This window comes from Pyrus communis, chromosome 10 (genome assembly GCF_963583255.1).
Source record: "Pyrus communis chromosome 10, drPyrComm1.1, whole genome shotgun sequence".
Classification (NCBI taxonomy): Eukaryota; Viridiplantae; Streptophyta; class Magnoliopsida; order Rosales; family Rosaceae; genus Pyrus; species Pyrus communis.
Genome location: NC_084812.1, coordinates 11,481,027 through 11,498,557, shown reverse-complemented (window position 1 = coordinate 11,498,557; position 17,531 = coordinate 11,481,027). Strand labels below are relative to the sequence as shown.

The 17,531-nt window shown below is 34.0% G+C and overlaps 1 protein-coding gene across 1 annotated transcript; it reads left to right on the top strand.

The window, feature by feature from the left end:
* The first annotated feature begins 10,710 nt into the window (after window positions 1-10,710).
* LOC137748391 (protein MRG1-like) lies at window positions 10,711-17,019 on the top strand. The gene is made up of 11 exons (XM_068488538.1): window positions 10,711-10,962; window positions 11,678-11,731; window positions 11,860-11,873; window positions 12,574-12,719; window positions 13,331-13,366; window positions 13,489-13,529; window positions 13,994-14,095; window positions 14,301-14,380; window positions 14,703-14,872; window positions 15,823-15,907; window positions 16,330-17,019. The coding sequence occupies exons 1-11, from the start codon at window positions 10,825-10,827 to the stop codon at window positions 16,418-16,420; spliced, it is 957 nt and encodes a 318-aa protein (XP_068344639.1). The 5' UTR covers window positions 10,711-10,824; the 3' UTR covers window positions 16,421-17,019.
* The last annotated feature ends 512 nt before the right edge of the window (window positions 17,020-17,531 follow it).

The window sequence follows — 17,531 nt, the reverse complement described above, 5'->3', positions numbered from 1 at the left end:
AGTATTTGTTTATGCTAAAATTGATATTATTATTACCCCTATTATATTGCCCAGTTGTGATCAGTTTAAGGGGTGATGGGGTAATTGAGATTTTAGGGATTTTAATTCTTTTATTGAATCTAGAATAATTAATCAGAATTTTAAGTGATTAAAGTGTAACATCCTACGTCATTCAGAAAAGTGGATAATGTAAGCCTTATATCTATATTTTCATCTCTACCTAGCACAAAGCTTTTTGGGAGCTCACTGGCTTTGGAGTTCATCGAAACTCTGAAGTTAAGCGAGTTCGCGTGAGAGCAATCCCAGGATGGGTGACCCACTAGGAAGTTCTCGTGTGAGTTTCCAGAAACAAAACTGTGAGGACGTGGTCGAGACCCAAACGGACAATATCGTGCTACGGCTGAGTCAAGCTGGAGATGTGGTGGAACCCTGGTCGGGATGTGACATAAAGTGTATTTAAACATTTTTATTAGTAACACATTATTTAGTTTACAAATTTTGTCGATAAATTTAGTCTTCCAAACAATATCCTTAGGCTTAGTTGAAGGATAATACAGAGATTAAATTTTAAAAATTAAAGAACATGAAAGAAGGTGATTGATTTATTAATTAATAATTAACAAATGTGCTCATTCTTATTAATGATACATTATTTAATTTATAAATTTTATCACCATATTTAATCTTGCTAACGTTACTCATAGTGTAATCTTTGTTCTAATTATTTGCTCTGCCATTTTGGCACCTAGATACTTACAGCCTAAATCATCTTGTGGTCCCCTATTTTCTGTGTCAAGATCAAGAAGATACACGTAAGTTTTTGTCCTCGTGCCCTTGTAAAAGGATATAGTTATCATGGTTACAATGTATTTGTCTCATATTTATGCACATTGTTTTTAAAGAGTTTTTAAACAAACAATTTTTAAAATTGATTTGTTTTATCAAGATAATCTCTACAATTGAAAATGAATCATTATAATCTTTAAAAATAGATGTAGTTCTTTCGTCGTAATTTTACCAAAATCTTATAAGATTAAAAATTATTAAAAACTTGAAGTAAAAAAAAAAAAAAGGAAAGGGAAAAACAAAACAAATGACAGGTGATGAACAGTTCAACATGCTTAATCAATTGTTTTTGGTAAAAAAATACAGTCTAATTGTTTTATTTAAATATGTTCGTCCCTGACAACGACAACGGAGGTCTTGGAATGGAGCTTGCAGACTCTGTGCCACCGATGATATTCCCGACGACGGCTGAGGTCCGGCCTACAACCGTTGACCAAGCATAGAACTTTCAGATGATCACTTCCATTGTTATCACCATTAATCCTTCTGGATGATGAGACCTTCATTGGGTCCTCCTCCAATTTCTTGATATCCATTCCTAGAGATTCAGCTGGTTTATTCTTCATCTGGGTTTGCGAGATGCTAGACCCCACCAAAGCAGCAAGGTCGCTGTCCTTGAAGTCTCACTCCATTGCTGCTCTGGTCTGCTGGAAAAAAAAAAATCAGAGGAATTATACTCCAAGAAATTGGGTTGAGTTTTGAGGATAATTAACGCTATGAACTTGATCTATGATAATTCTGTTCCCTTCAAAACGAGGAGGGACAAAGGATTCGTTCCAAGATCAGAAGTTATTTATAGCTTCTCCAACTATATTTTAATTGGAGAGCATTTTTGCTCACCACTATAAGCTAAGCTATGATGTATGCTCACCATGCAAATAATCATCAGTCACGTATTTTTGGATTTGGATCCTCTTCTGAGCTCAAGAAGAGGATCCTCCTGACCAAAGGATTTGGGCCGTTGGACGAAAATCCAACGGTTATAATTATTATAACTTTAAAATGACCTCCCTGTTTGTAGCCGTTAGATTTTCATCCAACGGCCCAAGTAATTTGGTCAGGAGGATCCTCTCCTTGGGCTCAGCAGAGGATCCAAGTCCCATATTTTTTTACTTAACCTTAGTTAATTCTTTTTAAAAATTAAAAAAATAATATTTAATGTGAAAGTTAATTAAAATTAAGTAAAATGACACGTGACACTAATTAGGTATATGATAAACATACACTATAATTATAGCAGTGAGCAAAATTGGTCTCTTTTAATTAATAAGGGGAATTGTTATTGACATTCCAAAATTCTCACTCTACACTCCAAACTTTCTATATTTAGAAAGAAAAATATACTTGTGAAGAGTGTAGAATGAAATTTTTAAAATGTCAATGACACTTCCCTTAATAAGACAAAAGTTATTTGGCTAGTCATTTGTTGAAGTTACCATGCAAAATACTCGTCTACCGTGGTGGGAATGCCACATGACTAATATTTTTGATACGCACAAAAATCTCTTCAAATTTCAAATTGCAGGGCTAGAGCGGCTTTGGGACAACTGATAAAGTGAAAAAAAAAAACAGAGTAAAAAAAAGAAGAAGTCCAGCTAGAACTATAAGAATATAATGGTCATGGCAGTGAAGAATGTATGTGGTCTAATATCCTAGTAAATATGGTATTAAGTTTCTATTTATGCGTACTAATTCGAAACTCTCTTATCTTCTAAATTATTATAATAGTTTTGAATCTCCCTCGTTAATAATATTTTACATAAAGAAGGACAGTGAGGAATATTGATTGATTAGACAATGAAGAGATGTAATGTCTGTCAACTGATTAACCGAGAAATCTTTCTTCTTTTGGAAGGGTGGAGCATTTTTATGTCGGCTGATCTTTATTCTCTTTTTGTATTATTTTTTTTGAGAAAACAATATTATTTATATTAAGATAAAATGGATAGGTTTAACCTCATAATAGATTAGTAAGAATGTAATTTAAATTCATCTTTGGTAAAAATTAAATCTAAAATTTCTCATTTACGAGTAAAGAAGAATATCGTTAGACCGTAGTACTAAATGATAATTCTCTTTTTATATTTGAATGCTTCATTCATCGCGTGGTCCATCCCTTTCGACCACATTATTCGGTGGGCCGGACTGGGCTGCCATGGATTGAGCTTTCAATTTGAAAAACTAAAATGGGTCCGCATGGGTGGGCTATATAAAGATAAGGCCTATTATACTGGTAGTGATAGGGTGTCTTGCATGAGTCATTGTCGTTAACTACCTAATTTCTTCTATTCCCTTTCTACAATGCTTAAAGAAACAAGAAAAATATGTGTAGGTGATAGGTTTAATTTGGTGATTAAAGTCTTTTTTATTCAACTCACCTGTCACGGACCCAAACCATCCCCTTCTTAAATTAGAAATGTCGCTTGTATTTTAACAATCTTTTTTTTTCTCACTATTTGAGTTAAATCAGAAGGCTTCGAATATAAAAATACTACTTTTACCATCTATTTGTACTATTTCTTTAATAGATATAAGTCTACATGTATTTGTGAGACATACGTCTATTAGAAAAATAATACAAATAGATAGTAAATATTGCACTACTCATTCGAATAACATCAGTTTCTAATGACAATTATGAGGATGCATGCTTCCGTTTGGTTTGTCAATAATGGTGGGCAAGGTAAGATATGATAATTAAAGTTTGTAACATAAGAATGGTTACGCATTTGGACATAAATTTGGAAGCTTCCACGTAGCATGACAATCTCACTTTTCTAATGCTTACGTTTAAGCTCTGAGCTAGGTTTTTTATAAACGGTAGGGAGCAAATTTTTAAATTGAATGATGTTGTTGGAGGTGATTGAATTATTAATTAAATATCGATTAACGTGTTTATTTTTTATTGGTGACACATTATTTGGTATGCAAATTTTGATTAAATATTTGGACTTCTTAAAAAATTTGGTCTTCTTAGCATTACCCTTTTATTAAACTCAAAATACGTTGCTGGGATGATTTTTAGATTGAAGTATGTATTTATCGATTCAAAATATGTCATATCAAATATTTTTCTGAAAATGTAAGAAATTAAGGTTTTGTTTGACATTCAACTTGAATCTATTTTTATTTTTAACTCAAAAATAGTTTTTGAGTCTTTAAGTCAATAATCCTTGTTTGATTGATTGGACTATTTTTTTAAAAAATGAACTCAGAACCAATTTAAAAAAAATTAGCATACTTATGAAAAACACAAAATGTCAAATTTTAAACTGCTCTCTATTTTTCTCCTCTCCTCTTCTTTTTCTATCTAATCTCTTGTTATTTTCTCTCCTCCCTCCCTCTCTCTCCTCTCTCTTCCTGTCTGTAATGGTTTTCCTCTTTCCTCCATCTTCTTCATTTCTCTCCTCTCTCTTTTGATCATTTCCCTGAGGCCTAAGCTTTCTTTGTGTCCCTCACTCTCGATTATCTCTCTTCCTTTTTTTTTATCCTCTCTCTTCTCTCTCTCTTTTCATATTTTTTTAATTTGTTAAGGTTGAAAACCAATTTTGACCTTCATATCAAATAAGTTTTTGAGTCTTATGAAAAAAAGTTCTTAAGAAATGATTTTAAAAAATATTTTTGAAAACGATAAATTTTTTTTTAGTAGGATACCAAACGGATCTAATCCATAAGTAAATTGATTAGACCAATTATAATAAATTTCGAAGCCAAATTTCTCTTTTTCAATATATGTACGCATGGTCGTTGGAAAACAAAGTTCTCTTAAAATTTCCAATTGTAAAATATGAATTAAATGGTGTCTAAATCAATGTACGTGTATCACTATATGTATTTGAATATGTACATATGTATCGTATCACGCAGCTACCATGTTGCTTATTTTGATAAAATTAAATTTAAAATGCAGCTAGTGTACCATGGTGCCAATTGATATACTACAACTAGTGAAATTGACTGGCCATGAAAATTCTAACAAATCATTTTTTTTCTCTACCTAATAATCCATTCAAGTCACGTTACACTATGCAGCCGTGGAATTCAAACAAAATATTTTCCCTAAAAAAGAATTCAAACAATGCACGGTCTTTGACTCCCCGAGCTGCAAGAAATTCTGGTGGCTTTTTGGGCGGCCGGCTGGACTCAAATAAGATTCGTCTAATTTTTTGGTGGACTCGGAAAACTATGGTATGATTTTGAACTCGTTTGAAAGTGTTTCTAAAACGATTAAAAGTGTTTTTATAACGATTAAAAATGTTTTTAAAACGATTGAAAGCGTTTTGGAGAAAATGTTTATGTATTCCAAAAGCATTTAAAATGTTCACAGAAATGTTTCTGGGTTCTAAAAGCACTTAACTGCTTCCTATAAGAAGCTCCAATTATGCGCTTCTTGTAGAAAGCACTTCAAGTGCTTTTTCAAAATTCACTGGTATTTTTACAAATATTGGTTTCAAAAACATTTCACAATAACCGTTTTTAGCTATTTTAAAAATAGTTCCAAACGAGTCTGTTATTGCTTTATTCAAATTATAATACGTGTGTTTCTTTTTTATATGAGAATTGATAAACTAATAATATTATGTGGCAGTGCTCCAGTATACACATAATCAAGGAGGCTGATTGTCTGCCCTCCTGTTTGGGTACCCTTTCCATCCCCTCTTATTTTGTGCGGTCACGATTAAGCTACGTTAACATTTTATATTGATTTTTTTATAAAGATAATAAGACAAAAAGTAATAGGAACATAAAATTTTGACGTGATTTAACCGTGACCTCACAAATAGAAAGAGATGGGAAGAGCACCCAAACAGGAGGGCAAACAATCTGCCTCCCATGATCAAAACCGTTAACTAACTACATCATATACTATCATTTTTCTATTCTAACTTGGACTCACAATGTTCAACTTTATAAATTCTTTTTTCTCCATTTGACTTTAGATTAAGAACCATCCTTGTTGCTTCTTAATTCCAACACATGACTATGAGGATTGGAAATGTCACGTTTGATTGAAATTTATTTGATGTTATTTGCATGCCAAGAATCTCAGTCAAAGAAGCCTCATCATCCCAGTCTATTTTACTTAAACTATAAATAGGAAACATCATCAAATACTCCATACCAACAATTGCAGAGCCTCTCTCTCTCTCTCTCTCTCTCTCTCTCTCTCTCTCTCTCTCTCCAGTTCCAACATGACTACCAAGTTCTTCAGTTTCATTTTGTTCCTGCTTTTGCTCAACTCTACATTCATTGCAGTATGTGCTCGGCCCTTGAATATCATGAAGTATAGAAGCTCTGGTTTTGGAGCAACTGAAGGTTTCTTTGACGGGTTATCACTTGGAGCCATCAAGCAATCGGGACCTAGTCCCGGTGAGGGGCACAAGTTTACGAACAAACAAACTCTCGGAGGGATTAAAAACTCGGGTCCAAGTCCTGGTACAGGAAACGCATTTACAAATGTTGAGACTCTAGGAGGGATTAAGGACTCCGGCCCAAGCCCCGGGACTGGAAACAAATTCACGAATGTTGAGACTCTTGGTGGAATTAAGGACTCGGGTCCAAGCCCTGGTACGGGAAACAAATTCACAAATGTTGAGACTCTCGGAGGGATTAAGGACGCTGGCCCAAGCCCTGGTACAGGAAACAAATTCACAAATGTTGAGACTCTTGGCGGAATTAAGGACTCGGGCCCAAGCCCTGGTACTGGAAACAAATTTACAGACAACACCCATCACTAAGCATGAGTGATCATAAAAATAGAAACTAGGAATATTCTCTACTTATTTTCTCATTTATATTTTTTGGTTGATTAATATGTATCTTGAAGATAAGACCATTCATATTATTTTCATTTCATTTATCTGTCTCAAATTTTCATTACCATGTAAAGAATCTCCAAGTGTGCATTGTCGAATATTATAATTTAATATAAATAAGAGTAATGATTTTCGCACTTGTATTTTAGTGATGAGAAATTTTATTTGAACCCATATATTCTTTTTACACTGAATTTAAATTTTAATTATGAAGTGTCCTTTTTTACATATTACATAATTACTATAAAGTACAAGATGTAATTATCAATAAAACTAAATTTTATCAATAAACCCACATCTAATAATCAAATTCTTACTATCACCAATCTAATCTTTCTTCTACGAAACTTAGAAAGTGAAGAAAAAATAAGATTCGTGACTGAATGTGGGGCACATAAAAATCACAAGTCCATGAAGGCATACGACTTCCCAGTCCATCCTATAGAAAATTGAGGCAATCACTCCAACGTCAAGGCAAATGAGATAAAAGATGTAGATTATGCACTAGTTAAAATTGGTCAAGCACAAACCAGATTAATGATATTTATGCAAATATTCATAAAACTAAATTCAAATGGCAAAAGAGCATAGGCACCTATAGAAAAATTATGGGTTATTGCTAAAAGGTGGTAAAAAGTTAAGAGGAAAAAAAAACAGAAACTTTTGAATAGCAATTTTGACAAGCATCTTTAAGTGTTTTGCACTCAAAAGGAGGAGTGCAAGAGATTCAATCGAGTGTGAAAATCACCGGCCAAGTTTTTTTTGAACATTGTAACAAAGATTTGAAGCCGAATGTTAATATAAAAGCTGTAATCACCCAAAAGGACACAATGAAGAGAGTAAAATTGTTGATGGAATTGGCAACAATATGACCGCAAAGGGTGCTGGGGCAGACATCAATCCCATACCTAAACTTGTATATATAAACCTGTCAAACAAAATTGCAACTAATGTTTTTCTAACAAATGCAAAATATAACAAGATTAAAGAAGAACTACAAGTAGCCTCTGACCTTTAAGTCTCGAAATCAAACTCAATAAAAACCAAAATTAGGGAATGCATAAATCAGGAGGTGTGATATCCACACACCCCATTTTACTTCTGACACACCTTTTTAATTTTCGACCGTCAGATTGGATGAATTGAAGAAGATCAACGGACAAAAATTATCAAGGGGCGTGTGAGAAGTAAAATGGGGTGTGTGGATAGCACATCCCTAAATCAGAATCTAAATCATATTGATTTGGTTATTCTGTAAGAGAAAAAGTTATCACAAATTCACAAGAAAGAAGACAAATTCAACGAGTTAATAGTATGGGTGTAAAGATAAATTTACATATTGAATTGGGTTTAAAAAGATATTAATAGTTTAATTAAAAATACTATGGGTGTGGAGAGTAAATTAGGTGTAAAAAAGGGTTATACGGGTTTAAATAAAATTTCCCTTTAGTTATTTGTATTTTATCCATTTTTTTATGCTTTATAATATTATTTTTTAATTAAGAAAAAATGAACTGTAAAATATAATTGGGTTGGTTCAACCATTTTTTTTTTTTTTTTTTGGGCAAACAACTGGGATGGTTCAACTTTGAGCAAGAAAGACTATCAACATAACAAAACCAAACCAACTCAGAATAGTTGGATTTAGATTGCTCTCAAAATCTATATCTCAAGACAAAATCTTTCAATACACACATTTTCTTCAACTTGAAAACGAGAGAAACTGACAAATGCGAGCATTTTCATTGCCAATTCGATATTGTTATGTTGCAACCACCTAAGTAAAACTTCTATAAAGTTATAAAGTTGGAACCAAACCAATTTAACTTTAGGGGATTATAAATTAATAGAGGTGTAGATAAAAATATTATTCATTCACTTATTTATCCTTAATGAATGTTGTATTCGTCAAAGAGGAGTCTTTGTATCAACTCTAAAAACTAAGGAGACTTATGAGTCAATATTATATTACATATTTTATCCTAATCTTAGTTTTTTTTTTTTTTTTTCAACCACCTTATCTTAGTTTATTTTGGTTATTATTTTGGAAGAATTTTGATATTTTGTATTGTATTTTCAACATAGGACTTTCGACTTCCTCTGGGGGAAAAACGTGATCAAATGGATGAATTTTGAAGTCATTCTAATTGGTGGATGTTCGTGAGTCACTTAGCTTAATCATGTCAAAATATAAGATTTTTCAACCAAGCGGTTATTTTCTGGCGATAAAATAAAGAAGCAGTGCACAGTGCAGGAAAAGTGACGTTTTGGGCTTGATTCCGGAATTTTGGAGCCCAAGATGGTCTATTTTGGATTCGGCCCATTTTGGAGATGTATTCAGATTATTCTAATCTTTAAAACAAGTTATCATGGCCCGGATTTGGAGGAGATTTAGGTCTAAAATGTGGCTAGACAGATTCATTGCAGATTCTCCTAGTTAAATTGGGATTTTGTTTTCTAGTATATTTTATCTTTATTTGGTTTCCTAGTTGGATTTTAAGACTTGTATTAGGAATGACTGGATAACTTATGTAGTATAAATAAGGTCTTTGGCCGGCCCTAGCTTTCTCTCTTCGACTATGCAATTTGGGGAGATTGAAACGTGGCTAGGGTTCTTGAAGAATTTCAGACTTTTACTTTAAGGTGTTTTCAATCCTCTTCTTCATAATAATATTTACTTTGAGTTTATTATGAATATGCCTAACTAATATGTTTTGCTAGTGTGAAGCCTTGAGCCTTAGCATGAATATGTTTTTTTAATTATTTAATTGCTTGTATTTTATGCATGCATGCATGCCTTGAATTATTAATTACTGTGCTTAAACTATCTAATTGTCTTAATGCCTATTCACCATTAGGATCTTTAGAAAAGTAATTTGATGCAATTTTGGTCGGAAGGTTCCCTGAAATTGGCAATGGCTTCTTGTGGTTAATAATTATAATTTCACTTAGGATGAACACCACATCTTAAGCGTTGCATGGTTTTTCCAAGGGCTTTTACAAATCTGAATAAGTCTTTCATTTTCATATTTGATTCGAAAGTCCGGACATATTGCATGTTAGATATATGTTCTATATTGGAGGTTCTAAGTAGGACTTATTTTAGGAAAACCTAACCTTCAAAGTTGCATGTGTAAATCATAAGTTATTGATAAAAATACATATGATTGTTAGAGTGAGTTGGAACCCTAGTGCTTTTATAAATTGGTTTTCAAAAACTCTTTTCTTTTATCTTTTAAATTTTGGACTAATTTCTTATTTAGTTTTTAATTAAAGTTCATTTTTAATATTACAAAAGTTCATAATCACCTCTCTCAAATTCCCTTTTTAAGTAATTAATTAGGAATTGGTTTTACATAAATTATTTGAATAATCCTTGTGGAAAACGACATTGCATGAGCATACTACAACCACCCTATACTCTTGCAAGTATTTGGTGTAATTTTAACCTTCTTTGTGTAGGTATTAAAAATTCTATCACGAAATTGACGCCGATGTTGGTGATTAAGGAGACTCAAAGGACAAATTGAGAGAAAAAAGAGATTGTATTAAGCTGACCACTATTTGTAACCTCTTATTCAATATATAAGGGCGACTCAATGGAAATCCCATTTTTCAAAAGTGAACCACTTAAATATTGTTGTTCAATTCTTGTTACTCTAAACCCCAAGCCCATCAAATACCAACACACAACCATTTTGGTCTTTGTTAACCTTACTAATTTTGAGCGTTGACAGTTCTATTAAAAAAAATTATAGTTAAATTTAGTATAATCATAGTTTTCCATGTTGTTTGACATCATGTGATTAAACTTTTTTTCTCATTAATTACGACAAAGTAATTTTTTTTTATTGCTTACGGCTATCAATCCAAACCACTTCCATCTTAAGAGGATTTCTAAAAAGTCATCTAACTCTTTAAATTTTATATTTCACTTTAAGAATAATATTTAACTCTATCTTATTTGAAGAGCTCAAATAGAGGCTCAAGTTTAATATAGTGACAAATGGGATCGCATCTTGCACTTTAATTTGAACACCCGCTGCAACCGGTCACTCTCAAAGCTCAACAGTGTGACCGCTCCTCTCTCTCCCTCCCTCCTCTCAACTTCTCAACTGAGAGAAGGAGCTGAACCCCTCCGGCCACCGCTGCTCTGCCAAAAATGGGAAATTCATCGAGAGACGACTCCGTCACCGACGGCGACACCTCCAACGGCGACGCTCCTCCCTCCAATTCCAGCCTCTACTCCGAGGGCGAGAAGATCCTCGCCTACCATGGCCCTCGCATCTACGAAGCCAAGGCAAGCACAAGGACCTTCCATTTCTCTTCCCCCGACCTCTATTTCTCTATTTTTTTGTCCTAACTTTCCAAATTATGGTGCTTTTCTTTTAGTTCTTGAATTTTGTTAAGCTTTGTTGGAATGGGTTGGAATTTGGATTTTAGGGTTTTAGGGTTTGTAATCTTTAGTCTTTGTTCACATTTGATTTCTTTTAGGTGTTTATTTTTTACCAAACAAGAAACAAAGGAAGAAGGAAAGGTTTATATAGCTATTGATTTTTCTGGGCAGTTTTTGATTTGATTGGTTAGTTCAATTTTAATTTGGAATTCCTACCTGCAATCATGAAATAACTCACCAAGAAATGGTTTAAACCTTGTTCTAGGATTTTTCCAGCGATTTTTTCGTCGATTACGTCAACTTCAGGCTCTCGGTCTACTTAATGAAAAATGCAAAATAAATTGTAATTCCAATCTAGCTGATGCATTTACACATATGATTTAATTCTTTGTGGAAGGACAAAATTCATATATGCTTTTAGATATATATATATATATATATATATATTTTTGAAATGTGCTTTTAGATATTTTTGTACCCTCTATTCGGCAAAATTAACATAATTCACATATGCTATGCGCCAATACTTAAACTGCTCCAAATTCTACTCTATTCCTTGATTGAGTGACTTCTCGTTGCGTTGCTCCAATCTAAACAACTTTGAGCTTTCGCATTTTAGGTTCAAAAGGCAGAGCTGAGGAAAAATGAATGGAGATACTTTGTTCACTACCTTGTAAGTTGAATAACTTCTCTCTGCATAATCATTCTTGAACAAGAATGCATATTATGGTGACAAGATGTGGGTAACCAAACTAGTTTCTGGACATTATACTAACTGGTGCACAACTTGGTGTTTTGCAGGGTTGGAATAAAAAGTGAGTATGTTTCTGTAACTTCTATTCTACTTCTGTCTACCACATTAAGTTTTCCAAAGTTTAGACTTCGGAATAATGAGGCAAAGGATGCAAAACTCCAGAAATCTACAATTTGGATAACAGCTATGTGGAATTTGGGGCAGTTGAAATCTTTGGATGTAGTTTCTTTGAAGACTCTAAAACGCTTGTATTTAATATTTTGAAACATTCCTCTATATTGCTTCCCATGCATCCCCTTTTAGGAAGGCCGCATATTGATGCATAACAAATTTTAAGTTTTGACTCCCATAGTACGGCTAAGTTTAAGTTTTTTTTCGTTGTACGTAAAGTCTAGTATCTTGTTTCTGATCTGAAATTTCATATGAAACATATTTTCTAGTATCTTCTGAAAAATGATGTTTTGTTTTAACTTTCTGAGCTATGTAATCATTCCTGCATCATGCGTTGCAGCATACTCCATGCTTGCACCTTCATCACAATTCGTAACAAGAAACAAGGCTTGTATTCTCTAGTTATAAAGATCAAATACTTCTCAATAATTCACAAAGTGATCCTCAAATGATTCACATATGATATGTGTTGTCTAAGAGACTACCATAAAATTTTACAGTCTTTACTAGAAATGTTCTTTCGTTAATAATTGCCCTTTTCAAAAAGGGATACAGAAATCATTACTGTGGCTTGGACATCTTGCCAACAGTTGGGACGAATGGGTAGGTGGAGATCGCTTGTTGAAACATACTGAAGATAATATATTGAAGCAGCAAGCTCTTGACAAGAAACAGGGCGTGGACAAGAATACAAAATCAGGACGCTCAGCTCAAACAAAGCCAAAAAGTTCTACTGGTTAGCTGCGCTCCTTTTTACTTTTGTTTTAGTGCCTAAGGGCTTTATTAACAGAATATCAACTGCCCTTCGTTCTTTATAAATATCAACCGCCCTTCGTTCTTTATACCTCCTTGGTTGGCATATGTGCGTATTGGCACCTTTATTCATATTTCTATAAACTTATTTTCTCCGGAAACATACTTTTGGCAAAAGGGAATTAGCTAATGGATTATTTGGTTGAGGGAAACACACGCTCACATAATCTCTCTCTCTCTCTCTCTCTCTCTCTCTCTCTCTCTCATCTCAAAGCATTTTCTCTTTCTTAACTATTGTAATCTTTCATTTTCATTTGCATTTAGTATGTATACAATTGTACTGTGTTTCATGGTTGTTCGTCCTTACTAGAATGGTCCTAGCCCTATGACAGATGTGCTTGGCAATGGTCCAAGGCTCCAAAAACCAGAGAACACTTAAACTGAATGTAATTGTTGGAAATTGATGATATTCAATCATTTCTTTTTAAGGGTATTTACTATCTTGATATGTTTGGCAATGTGATATTCGTTATGAGTGCCTTATTTTTGTTGTGTTTTTCATTGATACCAGTTTCTGTCTGTTGCATTTTGTAGATGTAAAAGCAGAGAAAGAGGACCACAAGAACAACGGTAGATTTTACTTTTTGATTTCTTTTTCTTCTACTTTGATTTTTTTTCTTGAAAAACATATGACAAAGCATAAAAAAGAAATAAAGGATTTCTTAGTAAACCGATATTGAATTTTATTGCAGTGGCTAAAGGGAAGAAGCGGAAGAATGATTCAGGCACTGAGGTTCGGCATGTATTAAATACACTATGCAATTTTTTTTTCCTTTCCATTTTCCAGATAACTGTCAGATGATTTGTTCTCACTTGCCATACCCCTAGGTTGCATTTTTTGTGTGTGATAAGGCTGTATGTATAAAAAAGTTTTGCAGTGTTTCTTTTGTTGTGCTTTAAGGTGCACGTATTGTAGTGGTGGTCCGTTGAGCTTTTCCATTTGAAAGAAGATGAAAATAGGAAATGCAGGGATATAAGTTTTCCCTGCCAAATATTGATATTGCTTTGCTAATATGGATGATTATTTTGTTTGTTATATTCAGTTATTCTTTGTCAATGCAATACTGCATACTTGTACTCACATATGATTCATGCTTCCTTCCGGAACTGTTTAATATTCGCATCAGGTCTTAGTTAAGTCTACTTATTAACATTTTTTAAGATGCTGGGCTGATTGTGGGTTCCTTTAATTGTTAGAAGGACACTGCTGCACTGGAAAAGCTTGTCAAGATTCAAATTCCGTCAACACTAAGGAAGCAACTTGTTGATGACTGGGAATTTGTTTCTCAGCAGGATAAGGTACGTATGAACTGTTAAAAAACAACTTCTTGTGACTGTCATTTGACAAATATGTAGCATGATGGTTTTGAAGTTAAATGTCTATCAAAAATATTTTTGGTTCTTCACATTGCATCTCTTGATGGAAATTTTATCCCGGCTTTCAATGACCCTTTTCAGTGTTTCATAGTTATATTGATTTCTGAAATTTATTTTTTCACTGTAGCTTGTAAAACTTCCACGTTCTCCAACTGTAGATGACATTTTACAGAAATACCTCGACTACAGGACAAAGAAAGATGGAAAGTAAGTTTAGCCAAGTCTTGTTATGGTTGTGTATAGTTTATTTTCTATTCTTCTACTAGTTTTTTTTTTGTTATCTTTCCTGTTCTTGTTATATGCCAGTTTGTTCCTGTTGCTTAGTTCTTGCTGAAACTTTTATATCAAATATGTCGCCCCATGGATCAATTAGTGTCTATAACTTATAATTTGTGATGAGTTGAATCTACATGATTATGTCTCATATAAATATTATGGTACTCTAATCTTATCTTGCGGCTTCTGTGTATAATGTAAGATGTAGTTTTGAGTTGCAGTATGCATATTGATCATTACATGATCTATACAGGGTGACTGATCCAGTTGGTGAAATCCTGAAAGGAATACGATGTTACTTTGACAAGGCATTGCCAGTGATGCTCTTATACAAAAAGGAACGCAAACAGTATCTTGAAGCAGTTGTAGGTGATATCTCTCCGTCAACAATATATGGTGCTGAACATTTACTACGACTCTTTGGTATGATCACCCTAAGTGTTGATTCTTTGAAATTTATATGTTATTATTCTTTATCTTGTCTGGTCCGTATGTTGTTTTTGGCGTTTTATGTGTGGTGGCAACTGATGCCACTAGTTGACTCTGGTGAATGTGTGGCTTTGATGTCTCTTGCATTGAATTTAAACATTGCAAGCTTGGAGAAAGCTTAGGTATCCATATACATATTATAGGTCCCTTGGGTCTTGTTTAGGGGGTAAAGGAGAAGCTGGGATTTGGAAAGGGTTGGGGTTTGAGGGGGAGAAAAGAAGGTTCCTTTTTTTTTTCCCGCAAATTTTACTATTTTAGGAGGTGGGTTTGGGGGGGGAGTCCGAAACTATTCCAATATTTTAGGGGAGGGGGGAGTTTTGAACCCAGGACTCCGGGTAGAAATGCAACACCCTATCTACTAGGATATTGGGCCACATGCAATGGAGAAAAAAAAAGGTTCGCTCTCTGTGCATGTACAGTCCTTGCAATTTTTGTAATCACTTTCTTCGAAAATCCACTACTTCTCTCCAGAAAGGACATTAACTTCAAAACTTTGTTCTACTGTTAATGTGAATTTCATTTTTCAACAGAATCGTTTTCCTGCAATGCTTAAGGACACTTCTCCTAATATTATTCTATCTGTGTTTCTGTCTCCCACGTCTTGTTTGGGCTTTGTGCAGTAAATTAATGAATATCTCATTCATAACTTAGACCTTGACCCTGGCAACAACTTTCTGGAGAAACATAGACCAAATCCAAGCTGTTGATTTTGAAATTCTAATGTTTTCCTTTTGCATTACGAATTTGTGGTTTGTCTAAAAGGTCTCTTCTGATCTGACAACCATAACAATAGATGATTTGTGAAATTTGAAAGTAAAAATGTTTTGTCATGAAAGTGGTCAATTAAGTTTTGTGCAATAGTGACAGATTTCTGGTGTTTGCAGTTAAGTTGCCGGAGCTGTTGGCATATGTCAACATTGAGGAGGAAACACAAAGCCACTTGCAGCAGAAATTACTTGATTTTCTCAAGTATCCTCTCAAACTTTATACATTGCATAAATGACCCTTTTGGACATATTTCTGTTTTCTCAATTTTAGCTGATGTGAGAATAGATGAAAACTTAAGCATCATCGCCGTTGTCACATTTTGCTACTTTCTCACTATTCTTTTCAAGTTTCGATTTGAAAAAATGAGTTGTGCCCGGTTATTTGCAAGTTATTTCAGATTCGGTTGTGTAATCAATTAAAACTAGAGGAAAAGATGAGTCGACGTCATTTAATTAGAAAACCTGAAGAAGTTGATGGGAACTCTAGTTTACCTTCCAAGTAGTAATGATGTATTTCATGTGCACTGCCACTTTTATTTTGATGATGTTCTTCAAATTCGGTGCAGCTCACTTCAATTATAGCCTCTTGTACACTTCCAAGTAATTTTTTTCATTGTCATGCAGGTTTATGCAGAAAAATCAGAGTACGTTCTTCCTTTCTGCTTATGATGGCTCGAAAAGCATTGAAGGGAAAGGTAAGGGAAAACATGACTGAATTGCCACATGAACTGCTCTAACTTCTGTTGCCACATATTTGCCACCGTTGGACGGATGGCAGAGACTGTAGAGATTAATCACCATGGCATATTAATCACCTAGGCAATCCAGAAACGTGGAACATCCAATTGTTGTTGTAACATCAGCATTAATTCATTCTTTTCCTTTTCTTTTCGGTTTCTACTTAGTTTTCCTTAGTGTATTCTGTCGGGAATTTTATTTCAACGACAGAGTTACAGACAATTGCTTCTTGAATACAGTAATCGTTCTGTAACCTTGGAAGTAACAGTTGTGTTTATGACGTGCATTTGTAAACATTGATCAAGAGTTGTGGTTTGGATTCTTAATATAGGCATCGAGTAGGAGGAATCTGTTATAATATTTCTTTTGAGTAGAGTGGCACATTTGTTGAACTACGAAAAGTTTGATCAAATTTAAGCGATTTCAGGCTAAAGAAGAAACATCGCAATGCGTTGTTTTATGTTTGGTATCAGAGCCACAAACGTCCATTTTACTCTAATTATTTGCAGGGTAACACAAAATGAAGGGCTACAAGGATAGATCTTAGATTTCATGTTTTTGATAGGAGTGGACGTTTAAACCGAAAAACTGGTGAACCGGAATGGTAGTCTGGTCCGAACTGACCGGTTTGTTTCGGTGGTTGACAGTCAAAAGTCAAAACTGAACTAGACTGGTTAAATTCGGTGCGGTTCACGGTTCCTAACTAATTAAAAACTTGTTGATTACCTTGGATGAACAACCGTGGCAGAGGAGAAGCCTCCCCAAACGTAAAGGTTAATTATTTGATAAAATGCTACATGCATGCATGCATGAAGAATGCCAAAATATATGGTCTTACTTACCCAGGAACCAAAGGGTAATTGTTAAAGTGAATCTCATTCCACAGTACAAAACACATTACGAGCTCGTTTGGATGTGCTTTTAAAATGATTGAAAGTGCTTTTAGAGAAAATGTTTTTTGGTTCCAAAAACACTTAAATTGCTTACTGCTATAAGCACCAGTTATGTGTTTTTTCCAGGAAGCACTTGAAGTGCTTTTCCAAAATTTACTTGCATTTTTACTAATGATTGGTTCAAAAAACATTTTC

What these genes read in the sequence shown, in the direction of transcription:
- LOC137748391 (XM_068488538.1), top strand. Translation starts at nt 10,825, where the DNA reads ATGGGAAATTCATCGAGAGACGACTCCGTCACCGACGGCGACACCTCC. An exon ending in AAAGCCAAAAAGTTCTACTG is followed by an intron (nt 12,720 to 13,330) that starts GTTAGCTGCGCT and finishes TGCATTTTGTAG; the next exon opens with ATGTAAAAGCAGAGAAAGAG. An exon ending in ACATTTACTACGACTCTTTG is followed by an intron (nt 14,873 to 15,822) that starts GTATGATCACCC and finishes TGGTGTTTGCAG; the next exon opens with TTAAGTTGCCGGAGCTGTTG.